Genomic DNA, 15,285 nt, shown 5'->3' with positions numbered 1-15,285 from the left:
GGGAGCGAGCGCCTGAGGAGCCGGCGGCGGGGCCGCTTTGAATCGCCCGTCACCTCCTCCGCGGGTCACCTGCCCGGCCCAGGTGGGGCGATGCGGAGCGGAGGAGGCTGCTGCGGGGATTGCCGCCGCTTCTGACGGATGTTTGGCGTGCGTTTGCCTCCGCTCCCGGTTTCTCTTTCATCTGAGGACGCCTCTGGCTGAAGCTCTGTTAAACTCTCTGCCTTCTGGTACCGTTCGCAGATAGCAGAAAGAAACCTGAGCCCGAAAGGCAATTCCCCACCTTCTTCCACCTAACGTAACCTTTTCGGGCGCCTTTGAAGGTTTGCTGGTGCTCCGGCGATGATGGCAGCGGTGGGTTCCCTTGGGCTGTACTAAGAGCCTCTTGTTTTCTTTTCCCTTTCTTCTTAGAGGCATTTCATCTTTAAGGGCCGGCTGCTCGCACGCACTTTTATACCCACTGAAGCGATCGAGAAACCATGTTGTCTGGTGGAAGATGTGCGTTTCTGTGCCTTGGAATGATCTTGAGCTTTTGGAGCTCCGTGAGTTGGATGCCCGTTGGAGGATGCCCGCATAAATGTACATGTATTGCTTCCAACGTGGATTGTCACGGACTAGGACTCAAAACTGTACCGAGGGATATTCCCAGGAATGCGGAGAGACTGTAAGTAAAAACCGTTAAGGGCTCCTCAAGTACTTGTAGAAGCACCTGGGATGAGTTTCTCAACACCTGCCTATCAGTGCAGAGTACATCCTAACAGCAGTTTCAGTAATCAAACATGGATTAATGTTTTCAGGAGGGAAGGGGAGGAGCTTTTCAGAAGTTACAGCTATCTTGCTGCTGTTCCTGCTTTAAAAAAAAATAAAAAATCAGTCGGTTTCAGAGTTTCACGGTTTTTTTGGTGGTTTCGGTTACCATCTGATTGGGTTTTGCAGTGACTTGTTTGTAATGGAGTTTAGAGCTCTACCTGGAGTGTCAATGCAAACACCAATTTAATGTGCAATTAGAAACTTGGATGTTTTCACCTGGTGGCTGGTAGCAGTTTCTCCTTACTTTCTCAGCATGGTGACTTCATCGCCATGGAAAAAATCCGTGACTGCCATAAACTAATTCAAATGGATAAGAAGTCATATTAAAGCAGTGTCTAATTTCTGTCTTAAACTGCTGTGGGGAAGCTGGTTATTTAATTTTTAATCTACTTCAGGGTTTATGACAGTAGTGTAATGTTGCAGAGTGTTTCCAACCTCAGTACGGGAGAATGTAATGAATGTGTTCATAGTAAATATTCTGTATCATATGTTCTCATGAGTTTTTTTAGTTGATTCTTTTTACTTAAGTTTCTAAGGAGAAAGCTGAAAGCAGACTTCAGTTCTCTGATACAGTTCTGGCACTCGCTTGGTGCAGAGGACGGCATCTCTGACGTTGCTTAATGCATAGCATATGGCATATTTCAGAGAATGGCCGGTGCTAGATATGAAGATGTCCAGAGTGGAATGTTAAACAGAGCTTCAGCATGGCTCTGTGCTGGGCTCCATGAATGACCTCGGGAAAGTGCAGTTAGTTGTGCCTTATGTCGATTAGCTGATAATTTAAAATGTTTCTGAACTTGTAAGAAAATGCTGTAGATTGTATAGCCTGACTTCCTATTTTGTACCCTTCTGGGTCGTAGAGTTGGGGAAACGTCAAACTCTCAAGCAATATTTCCTCCAAGAAGGAAAGCTGGATGAAGTTACTACGCAAACAAAGTTTTTGTGCATAGAGTCCTCTTAAAGGCTAAGTTCTGTCCCAGAATGAAATTTTATAGCATTTTTGAATGTTTCTAAATGCCTTTTATAGTGCTGAGAGTTCTTAAATGATAGCAATATGCAGATTTCTTACTACACTATTCTACCATCTTTAATGTTTTGTGGCTGTATCGGCCTTCCTTTTAACGCCAGCTGTGTGAACAATAGTTTTCAGATGTCAGTTTTCTAGAAAGCTTAACTTCTGTGCACAAAATTGTGTACTCCCTAAAACTGATGGGCAGCAACCTGGCAGATTAGAGACAAAAAAACCCTAACCCCAAAACAACAAACCCCACAACAAACCGCTACCAAAGTAGTATACTAAGCCAGTCAGAGTAAGTATGTGTGATAACCCAAATGTTTTGTGTGCTTCGTTGTGTTTGCGTGGATTTAAGAGTCAAAAGCTAGAATTGAGCTTACAAATTTCAGGTTAAAATGATTCACAAATGCAAGGTTAGTTGGCCACCTGAGAAGAATTTAAAAATGGTGATTTGTTTTTGCCTAAGTTTTAGGGGGACTGAATTGATTTGGTTACTGCGTTTCGTTTGTGGGAATGTACTTCACAGAGATCTTAACTTTCCTTGCCTTTTGTAAGAAGCTAAGCCAAAAGAGTATGTGCCTTGGCCTTGGTATGTTGTTAAGTGTTAAAAAGAATGAAAGAGGGTGTAACCACTGTGCTCTCGGTCCTGATAATTTTTGGTGTTATTTACAGATTTAAATTTTAGATTAATGGCTGAAGGAAGAACAATGGTAGCTATTTCACAATATTCGGTTTGAGTATTTAACCTCAGAGATACACTACTGATAAATATGAAATGTAGCTGTGTTGGATGTTTTGTTTGTTTGGTTTGCTTTTTTAAAATAGTGTATTATTGGAACATTCAGTGGCTGAAATCTTGTGGAAATAGCATACAGAGGATCGTGTAGTAACACAGTATTCCATGTTTTTAAATAGTCTTCACTTTTTATTGCTAGTCCATCATGAGCCTTTTGCTGTTTTTACAGTGTTCACTGTCATCTTTGTTACAACTGTGCTTTAAAGCTTGTATCAATTCTTTCAAATCTAGACTTCTATTAATTGCACTAACTTGAATTTTCTAATGTAAGCAGTAGAGAGAGAAAAAGACTTTATATTTCTCTGAGTCTAAATTCTGCTCATAGGTGAAATATCAGTCAGCCACTGGATATATCGGAGTATCTCATTTTTCTCTGTGGTCCACAGCAACCTGTAACTATTTATGACATAACACTGTGTTGATCTGTAGTCTTTAACTAGTTTGTTTAACTTGTAAATAAAACCAAATGATTATATCTGAAATGACAAAGATATTTTTAATCTCAGAGAAATATTTATGTGTTGGGAAAATAATTTTCCCGAGTTTCTTGATGGCCACATACCAAGTGGCTTTTTAGACTCTTATGCTGTGAAAAGGTCTTCACTTCTTTCTGCATTCTCTTGAGCTAAAAAATCTGCATACCTGTTCAAGCTGGAAACTTTTTGCTTTAATTAATAAGACATCTAATGGCACCACTTAAAATAGTTTGCCGCTAAGCTTTGAGTTATGTTTGTACAAATGTTACAGATTGTTTGGGTTAGTGAAGCCAAGTTAAATATTATTTAAATTTGTGTTAATATGAAACCCCAGGAAATCTGAAAATATAACATTAAGGAAAAAATGGGAAACCTCTGTAGTTCTATTAAATGAACTAGTGATCGTTTCCTGATACGTCAAGAAATGGGCATCACCAGAGCCTTGATTACTGATTCTTCATGAGAAAAGTGATGAGTGCTTTCTTCTTTTTTTTTTTTTTTTTGAATGCTTTGAAGGTGTAGTCTTTGTAAAGAGTTGTACCTGTGATTTCTGTCTTGAGGGGAATTCACAGATTAAGCAGTGATCACAGAAACAGAGTTGTAAAACTATCTTAAACTTTTTTTTACACAGATTCATCTTTAATAGTAGCTTTACAAATATAGCAAGTAGTACTAGGTTTGTGTTGCAGTTTACCTTGTTATTACATTCTGTGATAGTCTTTTAATTGTGTGGTATAGATTGAAGCTTTTGCTCAGTTAGGTTTTGTGAAGAGCTAAAAAGAGGTGAGTGTTGTATACTACTGCACAAAGAAATTATTCAGTCTGGAGAAAATAAGTGTTGAAACAAATATTTGTCACTTCCAGGAGTAACTTCCATTTACCTTTGCTCTAGAGAAGGAACCCTCGGAATAGCCATCATTGCACACAGGAAGACACAGATGTGAAATTAGGTCTAAGACATTTCCCCAAATTGCAGGATGTGATGCTCCACAGAGGACTTTGTACATGAGCAGGATGATATAGCTGACTTTGTGGCTTGTTGTTAGTATTTACTGATCCATTCCACCTTTGTGAAGTAACTTAACATCCTAACAAAAAAAAGAAGTTTATAGAGCTTTTGTGTTGTGGAGAAAACTAATAAATTAATAGTCAACTTTTGAGGATGGACACAGCGATTCTTTTATTTAAGCTATGCTTAAAAACTGATAAGATGTTTTGTGCTAATAAAGGAAGCAGAAGTTAGGGCTTAGAAATTAAGAATATGTAAATACCTCCATAAAAGTATTGAATCTTTTACCTTTCTGAAAAGTTCCTTAGGATCGCTTCATCAGACTCCTCTAATCAGAGTTTGCTTAGCAGCGCTTCAGTTTTTATATGTGATTCTCTATGAAATGTTCTTCAGTGGAAATGTTTTCTACAATATGTAAAATATTATACATGTGGCTTTTTATAACACTTAATAATGCTGATAGTCAAGTTTAGTTTGAGATGATGTGTAAATGCAGTGAGCAGATCAAAGCCACCTGCTTGACAGTTGTATTCTTCAGCTCTGAAAGGAACAAGTGATATGAAGAAGCTGCTCAGGAGTCTTCTGGGTCAATATCTGCTTTCTGTTTGATTATGAAGCATGAGCCTTTGTGTTTTTCCTTCCATTCATATCTAGTTATCTCCCTGTCAGTTAGCAGCACATTATGCATGTATAAAAGTTTCTTTGGAGAATTTAGCCACGTTTGAGTTCATGATGAATTTATACTTGGTGGCTTTGAATCTTGTTTAATTGATAGCTCTCCTATGTTAATTGCTGTTTTGTTTTGTCTTTTACTTTGAAGGATTCTTTACCTTGCTAAATTGATAAAGCTTGCAAGACTAATCTGTTCTGTGCTTTGTCTGAGTAGCTAAATTGAGTGTGTCCACATTTAGGTGCAATTTAGAAGCTTAGTCATCTGCTTACTCTGGAGTTTTTTATGTGGTCTGGGGTTTCTGTTATACAAATATATTATTATGGTGTTTTTGGCCTAGGTGCATGTAGCTGCTGAAGTTGCACTGGCTTGTAATAAGTCTTCAACTTCCTCAATTTTGTCTCCAAATTAAATCTAAGCTCCTGTCTTGAATGCTTCCACATTACTGCAGAACGCAATGTTAAACACACGGAAATATAATTATACTGACTCCTACATTGACTTTCTGTTTTTCTAGAATTCTTCCCACTAGGGATTGCCACTCATTTAAGTAATAGTCTCCAAAACCTTGCATGGAGCCTCTGCCTGCCCCCTCCCCCCCGTCATGTGTCAGTAAGTAGACATCCACAGCTTTGGCTTCGAAGAGCTTGTTCTCAGAGGTACTGATCCTGGGAAAACTTGACTGAGTTGCTTAGTTTAATTTGGATATTTCCCTTTACTAACTTAACGCTGACTACTTGTGCTTGACTGGATGTTGACATGCACTTGTATAGGATCAGAGTCTTGCGCTATTAAATTTGTTGCCTCGTTTTGAAGTGATGGAAACAGGAAGAAGGATGAAATTAGCTATTGTAATTTGGTAGCTACAGAAGCAAATAGTGGCTGTTGTCACGTTGTCTGTATTTGCACAAATTTGGATTAGATTCTGAGATCAAAGGGACCAGGCTACTTACTGCAGAATTTCTTAATGAGTTGCTCTGAGACTATTCACTTTTTTCATCTTCTTACTTTTTCAGCTGAGTATTGATTCATGCAAAAGAATTAGGTGAAAGTAAAGTTCCTCCTCTAAAGAACAGCTGTTGTCTTTTAGGAAGTCCTAAAATATAGATGATTAGTATTGCATTTTTTCCCCTGGAATTTGTGTGTGTGAGTTTGAGGAAGTGTGTATCAAAGGTGGTATAACTTACCTGTATAGATGGATTGTGAGGCCAGAACTAAGTAAATCTTAATACTGCATTCATACAGTAATCTATAAAAATCCTTGTGTTGTACACTGTCTGCAACTTCTAAGTTGACTGCTGTGAAGTCATTTGACCTTCATAGTGAGTACTATCAGTAATCTTTTGGAACATCGCTGCCAAGCATTATTTTAAGTTTGTTTTTTAATATTTTTTTTTTTTTTTAGTTCAAGCATTTCTAGTTATGTTTAAAACAAAAATAACCTGTCCTGCACAGACTTTAACATCTGATATGATTTGTTGTCTGCATTTCAGTACTATCTAAGCTATTCCTCAGCTTCCACAGAGCAGAAAGAAAATGGTTTCCCCACAGAAATCTCACAAGGTGCTTGAAAAGTTATAAGGTTGATAGGGGAAAAGAACTTGGCTCTAATAAGGATATTCAGTGAGTAAGTTTCAGCCATTGTATGTTAAGAAGTGAGGTTGTTTACTGGAGAGACTGTTCAGAAGACTTAAATCAGGATGTGTTCCCTCCCAGGAGCTAATAGCTCAAATGACTTGAAGCTTGATTTTTCTAGAATTCTTGATGTAGTTCTTGCGGTGCCCACAGTGCTTGGTTTCCCTTGGCTGCCTGTTGCTGCAGCTGATCTTTTAAAATGATTATCTTTTTTTCTGGTGGTGGTCCAGTGGGATCCATTCTTCCTTGATTAGAAGATTTAATTATTCCTGAACAAAGGTGGGGAATAGAAGCCATTGGTTAGTACTGTAGTTGGCTTACACTTGATTCATTAGAAATTAATGGAAAACTGTTTTGCTCCGAGTTCAAAGCTGAAATGTGGCAGGATCCTTTCCTAGTCACAGCTGTGTTACTCTTTGTTTTCCATATATTACACCTGCTAAGGATGGTGTAATGTTCAGATAAATTTTCCAAAGACTGAACTTGAATTGAGCTCTCTTTCACCTTTGGCTGAGGACTGCAGCTGACCCCTCAAGTAATTTTTCAAGCAAATGAAATAATTTAATTTGTGGATTTTTTAAAAATATATCCAAGATGTAAATAACTTCCCCCCCACTCCTCAGTAATTCCTGATTTCCTTTATCTTCTTTTTTTTTTTTCCTTACTTGCCTCTCTTTCTCTAAATTTGAACCTACAAAATATAACTAAGTCTTGTTACTGAAGTAACATAACTAGCTCTTTCCAATTCAGAATGATCGTGAGCTTGCAAGTTCTGGAGCTTCTTTTGCCTTCAGAAGTGCCTCCAGCCTTATGAGGTACTACACTGTAGCAAACCCTTTGTGATTAAAGGGATGAGTCTTCCTTTCTAAGTTAACCTGAAGCACTCAAATGCCTTATATAAATTGCAGATCTGCTGCTGGGCTTCGGTCTTGATGTGAGCTTCACTGTGTCTTAGAATACTACAACTACTGAATTATCTCAAATGTTGTGTTAACCTCAGGAAGAGGTTGTGGAATGTTTTTCATGAGTAATGTGGTACCACTTAGTTCTTTCACCTGTTTGCTCTCTGCAACTACAGACAGATACTGGGTCAGGTAAAGAATTTCTGTGGCTCAGTATTGAAACCCCTTTCAATACTAGCTGATCTTCTATGCCTGGGGAGAAAGTGTGACTGTGAAGAAGTATACTTCTTCAGCGCTGGCAGATCATTTATTAGTTTTATGTAGAGCCAACTTTCTGTTGGAGGCTTGATGATGGCAGCTGTAGGAATCAACATGCACATCCTCCGTCTTGCAGTTCCACAGCTCCCGAAAGGGGCTTCTCTTTTCCCGTTTGGCTTATTTTTCGCTCCTGCAAGACAAAGCAGTGTTGTTTGTCCTCTTCAAGTTGAGACAAAGCAAGATTCTAACTTCAGGTGAGGAAGGAAGGAAGGAGTCAAGGTAACTCTGGGGAGAAAAGCTGAAGTGAACTTCAAATGGCAAAGCTTTTTGAAGAAAAATCATGTTGGTGATGTCATGAAAAATGACTAGAAGTAATGCAAGGCAAGGATTTCTTCAGCTGATTGCCTATCCCTATGTTCCTATTACAGGGACATATAGATGAGCAGTGGTGTTCAGAAAATATTATCATGATAGAGGTAAATTTTGTGCCCTGCCCTCTAGTAAAGTCTTTGAGATAGGCTGGTAGAATGTGCCTCCTATCCTTGGCTGCTTTCTGCTCCTTGGGTGACAGGGAGTTTCTCTTAATTCTTGAGTGCGTTGTTATAATATATGTTTTTTGGCTTGGGGCTGCTGTTGTCACTCCCATCCCTTTTATGTTCATTAAGAGGTTTTACTTGCCAGTGTAAGGCTGTATCGGTTTGACTTGTTTGATTGTTTTTAAGTAATTTTCAGGTTAAGAAAGGGCTGGGTTCTAGTAATGTTCTGATTGCAACATGGCCCAAGCTATTCTGTTTTCAGTATTTTTAGTCTTTTTTCCAGAGGTCCGTAATGTTCTGTCTATTTTCAAATCTGTTTTCAATGTTGTCCAGTCAGACGTATCATTTAAGATCTTGAATGTCTCTTATCAATGGCAAGAACTACTTCTTCCTCATTGAGAAATGACCTTGTAAGCAACTGACAGTGCTTTCTAATGGTACTAAATACACAAAAGATTTATCTACCTATTTACATAAGGGGAACAGATCTATGGTCTTGTACTCGGACTAAATTTCAGATGAGTTGAGGGCCATCTCTGTAGAAAAGAGAGTTTAAGAGGCTGATTCTTACCTCTGCCACTTATTTTCAGCATTTTTCTTTCTTTCTTTCTTTCTTTTTTTTTTTTTACCCCAGCTGAATCTGGTCTGCCAGTTGTCTTTGTCAGAATAAATTTGTCTTGTATTTCGGTTTTACACCATCTGGTTGCAATATATGTTTTTAATCCTATGATTGATAGATTTCTGGAGCTTTTAATCAAATTTTACCTTTCTATCTGTGAGTTGCTTCTTTTTCTGAGACTTTAATTTAATTTTGTCCCTCAGGTGGAAATCATTTTAGCCGATGGCTATATTCTTTCCTTTTCTGTCAGTGATGAAGGGAGCATTTTCAATAAACATCAGTTCAGTTAAAATGAGGAAGACTTAGTGTTTTAAAGCTGGTCTTGTCTTGACTTTTCATCAAGTAATCTGCAAAACCTACCTGAAATTTATGTTTAAATTGATTTCAGAATTTGTATTGCTCACCAACTCACTTTTACCTATGCTTTCCTGAAATTGCAATACTGTGGCAGAAATGATTCTTAACTTCTTAGGTCAAAGGGACTTACTAGGAGAGCCCTCTATGCTTCCTGCAGAGAGGTTGGTATGACTGCCTTCCTACTTCAGTTGCATGGTGAAGAATCAACGTTGTGGAAGTAGTATCAGGTTACTAATGAAGACCCTCAAACACCTATTAAATGTATTTAGAGTCCAAGCACACTGAGAATTTTGGGAGATAGTGTTCTTATCATTGATGCCTCACTGGCTGCTCTGTGGGCCTGTGTTCATCCCAGTTTGAGGTGCAAGGCTTTTAGCAGTGATGCTATATTTGGAAGTTTAATTGGAGAGACTTTAACCCTCTTCTCTTGTGTGGGGATACTGTAGTGACATTATGCTGTGACTGTACATAGAGGCAATCACCCAAAAGAACAAGACAAATCAGTTGCCTGCAATTTTTCAGAATGTTTTCTCTGTGTGCCGTCATTCCTGTCTATGTAGACAGAAGATTGGTGGTTCTGTTTCAACCAGGGCTCCATGTAGGTGGAGGTATAAAGTGCTCTGGAGATTAATGATTTGGAAATCAGTAACCCATTTTAACAGCCTGTGAACATGCTTGTAGAAGGTGGGGGGAGATGGTGATGAACTCCATTTCTGATAGATTTTTTTTTTTTTCCTTCTGTTTTGATGCTCTTGCTTAGGAGGAACTGTCCTCATTTAAAAAAAGGAAAGGTTGCTTTGCAAAATTTAAAATTTACTGTAATTTTCATGATATCAGTTGAAAATATGTAATGCAAGTTGGGCTACGTTAGAGTTGAGGATGGTGCCTGCTGTACTGGTCAGTACTGTTTCATCTGCTTGTCTTCATCCCTTTGCTCTTTTTGTCCTTGTGAAAAGCTCTTTGGGACTCCTTTGGTTGTACAATGCTTAACATGAACAAATCTTGAGTAAGGGTGCTCCTAGGCATGATAACAGAGATGATAATAAACTTCGTATTAGTGAATCTGAGGTTCTGATCTCCAAAATCACAGCACAATAAAACGCAGTTTTTAATGTCTGGCTCCAAACTCTTTTCTGTCAAGGTTGGCTGCTTGACTGGAGGCCGGGGGTGGGGGGGGCGGCGGCGTGGAGGGGATTAGTATGTGAGTGAACATTCTCATGAAATGTTTCAAAAGATAAGCATTTAACTATTACGGAAATAACATGCTGAAAGCAGAGGCATAGGTGCATTCTTGTGCATACTAATAGTTAGAGGACTATTTGTTAATCCTTGTTTTTTCAGTTGGTCTTTTCCTTTATTCCTGTGGCTGGTAATGAATGTGTTATTTAACTTGTACCACATAAATGTATTAGTAGATCGTAAGGTATTACTGGTGTGTGTTGTTATGGCACCCAAATAAATAACCTTGACAGTTTCAAAACATACAGACGGTGAGTTGTGAGCCTTACGCACTTTCTCAGGTCATTGTAAAACCAAATGTTTTAAGTCAGTTCAGCCAAACTGTCCTACTGTATTGTTTGCACTGACATTTTCTCTGGGTATGCACTGGTGAATAATGAGCTGCTCTTCAGATATTTTAGCAGCTTTTAAAGTTGAAGATGTATTTGGTTGTCTGTCTGGCAAAAATGTTTATTAGCATTAGTAGTAGATCTAGTTTCATATATTACGTAATAATGACCTAATACAAAAACTTGACTGGGAAAAGCTTTTTTCACAGACAACTTTCCCCAAAGCAGAAAAGATTCCAATTCCTAACTTCAGTTTTTCTTTAGCGATTCCAAAAAGCTCATCCTAAAATGGAAGACATTTCCCTAGAATTTTGTAAAAGATGTCTTGTCAAAGATGGGTGACCAAAGAATTCTCAGTTGTTGCTTAGAGCTCTATGTAAGAATATAATTTAGCTTTACATTAATGATTCCCCCCCGCCCCCTCCCCTTACAATAAGAAAATAGCAAACAGCACAGAATCCTTGTCTGCCAAAGGTTTGATTGCCCATTCTCTCTGTTTTAGAATATAATACATAGCATATAAAGCTCATATAACAAATGTGGTCACATGACATCAAGCCCATTAAAATTAATCACTGCATATATGTGTACTGGTCATCCACAGATGTGGAGACAGTAATGTTTTAATTAAAACAGTTGTATTCTTTAAATATGACTCTGAGAAATTTTAGCAAGAAAAAGCTGCATCTTGAAAGCAGTTCAAATGTCTCATGCCTTCCTGTTAGTCATAAAGCATGTTTTGCCTGGACTTTAGTGGGACCTTAATTTATAGATTTTCTCCAAATTTATCTTTTGTCTGTGCAACGGTTTTGTTTCGACTGGGAAGGCATTATATTAAGCACATTTTTTTTGGAATGTTGATTTCGGAAAAACCTGGAGGTAACATCTTTGCTTGGTGAGGGTGGCAGTGGTTACAGCATCACTTAGCAAGGTGGGAACTTCTGGGTCATGAGCTTCTCTGAAATATTTGTAGAGTGATGAAAAGAGGCTGGCTGTCTCAGCCTCTTGAAGTGGTAGAGCTGGTTAGAGATGGTGTGTTAAGAATATAGCTGGGGAGCAAAAAAGATAACTCATTGTAAGGAAATAGTACAGGGAAGCAATTGTGTATTTCTGAAATGCCTAAATAAATGCAGCGGGGAGGTAAGCTAGAGACAACAATAAAGTGGTGAAACAAATAATGGAAGTAAAATTCTTGAGCAAAGAGAACTTGTTTTCCAGAAGTGGAAGCAGATACTGAGAAGTAAAGCCGTAAGGCAAAGGCTGGTTCTTCAGAGTGAAAGATGAAAACACATCTGGATATAAGTTTCTCAGATAAGAATATGAAAGTATAATCAACAGCCCAGTGATCCTTTGGACTTGTGAGTTTTAATAGATAACATATGAAAAGGCAGCAAAAGATAAGGAGCAATCAAAAGTGTTTCATGGATTTTTGGGGGGTTGTTTGGTTTTTTGGTTTTTGGTTTTTTTTTGGCCTGGGAAGTTCTTTAGCTAATTTCTTATGAAGTGTTTTTGAAGTTGAAAATGAATTTTTCCCAGTTGACTTGAACTTTATTTTATAGAGTAGATATTTTCCAAGGTTGTTCTTCCATAGTTCTTGGGTATATAATAGACTTAGTGCAAAGTGGTTTTATAAGCATGAGTAGTTTCAGTACTTGAAACATCAAATATGTGTGCCAAGTCTTCTTTAGAAAAACTTGAGTTTTGTGTTCATTTAGCAAACATTGTGAAATCAATTCAAATTCAGCAAGTCAACTGTTGAAAACCAAAAGTTGGAGGAGGACGGGGGGGGCAGGGAAGGTGGGAATCTACTTGAGAATGAAGAAAATTGCTTGTGGTTGTAACATCTGGATGCTAACTTGGTCACGTCATTACACAACTTCCTTCAAAATTTCATTTTGCATATTAAAACTGTCCTACATCTTTTACTGCAGCTTCTTGGCTTAATCTGCTCCTTAGTGGCTACGGTAGACATGTACGCTCAGTGTGGTACTTCTTGGAAGGGATATAGAGTTGGCAAAACTGGATGCTTGTTAAATTAAAAAAATCCCTGAACAACAACAACAAAAAAACCCCGAACACAAAGACTTCTATTACCTTTCCAGGAAAAGATCTCCTGGGAAGAATTTCTAGTCTGTGCATGTCTGAAAGTGAGCAAGGAGATGAAATCAAGGCTTGATTTTCACATCAGGCTTCACTAAAATAATTTGTTTATTGGTAGAATTTTTTCCCCAAGTCATCAAGATTTACAGCAGTCAGAAGCAGGGGTGAAGTATTTCAAGTCCTAAACATCAAGTTGTCTGTATTAGTAAAGAGCACCTAAACAGATAGCAGTTTTTTCACTGTATTATATTCAGTCATGTACCACATAGTTAAGTGAAAGACTTAAATGCAAACATCAGCTATTGTCTCTATGGAATAAAGTAAAGTGAATTTTGCTGGAGTTTATATGCAGTGTTGTTTTTTTTTTTTTCCCCCACATGATCCTGTTCTGATTGCTTGTGTATAGAATTAAAAAAACCAAAACCAACAAAAAAAGACAAGTTTGTAGAAGAGTTGGGGCAAAACACAATCTCATGAAAAAGAGTAATTTCTGTCAGACCTTGTTTGACACTTCATTTATTGCATTCTGTTCTGGAAGTCCTCAATTAACATTAAATTAGAATTAAACACACTGGAGAAATTATTAAAATTTTGGGAAGGTATAAGTGTTTGCCATAAATTGTAGTAATGATGTTAACTCTGAAGAAAGCTCATATTTCTTAGAAGATTTTTCTGAAGTTCAGTTATCACAAGTTATATTTTACATTAATTTACAAGGTATTCCTATTTGAGATAGTGAATATGAATTAATTTGGGTAACCTTTGAAGTCCAAAAGTGACAAAGGTTGAAGTGCAGGCACATATCTATTCATATCCTGATGAGATTGTCCATTTGATAGTTGAGTGAAAATATGGCCCAAAGAATGTTTGATATTGTCCGATTTCTACCTGTATAACTGCTTGGTCCACGTTGGAGTAGCAATGGGCTGATATAACCACCTAATGTCCATAGAACCAGCCAGCTGGTGCGTGTTACATATGAAAGATGACCTACAGTTACAGGAGTTAAATAGGAATGGTTAAATAAAATCAAGAATTGAAAAGAAATAAATAAAACATGAAGTTTTTTGTGTATGCAGCTGTTAATCTTGTTTTTTTTGTTTGTTTTCTGTTTTTCGTTTTTTTTTTAATATGAATGAAAATGATGCTTGAGCTAATACAATGTAGTACTGTACTTCTTTCTCTTTATAAGTGTGTAGTCAAGTCCCTTGATCATTTCAGTGGTATTTTACTGGATTTGCTCAAGTTTATTAGCTTCTTTCTTGGACTGAGGGGCCCAAAACTGGACACAGTTCTTCTTTAATCCACAGATGTTTCAGCACAGAAGGCAGTCAGGTTGGTCAAGCATGATTTAACTTTGGTAAATGTGTTGTCTGTTTTCAGTCATCTTCTCTTCTTTGTGCCCAGAAATCGCTTCCAATAGTATTTGCACTGATTTTCCAGGGACCAAAATGAGGCTGATGCTGACCAGCGTGCACTTTGCTGTATCATTCTTTTCAACTTTTTTTGAAGACAAATGTAATATATACCTGTATCAGAGATGTCACAGCAAGGCTGCACTTTATCAGCCAGATCTCTCTGCACCAACAGATGCATCCTATCTGTTCCTACAGCCTTGTATGGGTCAGGATTTCTTAAGAGATGCTTGACTTGATCCTCTGCCACTATTAGCTGTTCCTCTCCTCCTTGAACATTGTCTTTAGACACAAAGACTTGGGAGACTGTGTCAGTGAAGATTTAATGCTAAGAAGGCATTGAGCACCTCAGTCTGTCACTAAACCATCATATCTTCCTTATTCTTTTCTAGCTAATGTACTGCTAGAAGCTTTTCTTGATGACCCTTGCCAGTTTCAACTCTTATCTGAGCTTTGACTTTCCTAATACCAACTTAATGTTTGGGCAATGTTTCTGTATTCCTGTGTACCATACCCTCTCTTCTGCACTGGAGCTCGGTCATGAGATGCCTGTTTAGCCAAGGTGGTATTCTGACACACCTGCTTATTTTCTTCAGTATCTGGATGGAGCGTTCTTGTGCTAGGGTTATTCTAGGCTGCTTCCCACAGGATGTCCCCATCAATCCCCTGAATTCTGAAAAATTTCAGAATTCTGCAAAACTGAATTCTGCTTTCCTGAAGTCCAGGGTCTATGCTGTGCTACTTACCCTCCTCACACCCCTCAGCATTTTGAATGTCATTGTTTCATGATCACTAAAGCCAAGGATTCTACTGAAAATCTCACCCCCAACCACTTAATCGTTTGTGAGTAGCAGATCAGGAAAACTTAACCTATGGTTAGCCCATCTAGCATCTATTTTAGGAAGCTATGTCTGACAGTCTTTGGAAACCTTCTGTCTTGTTTGCCTGTCCCTGTGCTGCCTTTCCAGCAAATGTCAGGGAGATTCAAGTTCCTCATAAGAACCAGGGTCTGTGATCTGGAGACTTCCTCCTATTACTCAAAGAGGAGTGTCGTTCCCTCCTTCACCCTGAGTGGGTGGTTGGTTACAAACTCCTATCATAATGTCACCTTCCCTGACCTCT

The 15,285-nt window shown here is 38.2% G+C and overlaps 1 protein-coding gene across 4 annotated transcripts in view; it reads left to right on the top strand.

Moving 5' to 3' along the window:
* The first annotated feature begins 476 nt into the window (after positions 1 to 476).
* The window catches only part of SLIT3 (slit homolog 3 (Drosophila)), a 531,488-nt gene continuing 516,679 nt past the window's right edge, over positions 477 to 15,285 (top strand). For all 4 annotated transcript variants that reach the window (XM_010579134.1, XM_010579133.1, XM_010579136.1 and 1 more), the window contains exon 1: positions 477 to 661. In XM_010579134.1, coding sequence (XP_010577436.1) covers positions 477 to 661 — 185 coding nt within the window. The remainder of the gene's footprint in view (positions 662 to 15,285) is intronic.

Source organism: Haliaeetus leucocephalus, unplaced genomic scaffold (assembly GCF_000737465.1).
Source record: "Haliaeetus leucocephalus isolate CR32 unplaced genomic scaffold, Haliaeetus_leucocephalus-4.0 Scaffold656, whole genome shotgun sequence".
Classification (NCBI taxonomy): domain Eukaryota; kingdom Metazoa; phylum Chordata; class Aves; order Accipitriformes; family Accipitridae; genus Haliaeetus; species Haliaeetus leucocephalus.
The sequence above is the reverse complement of the archived record's forward strand: the minus strand, read 5'-3'. Positions and strand labels throughout refer to the sequence as shown.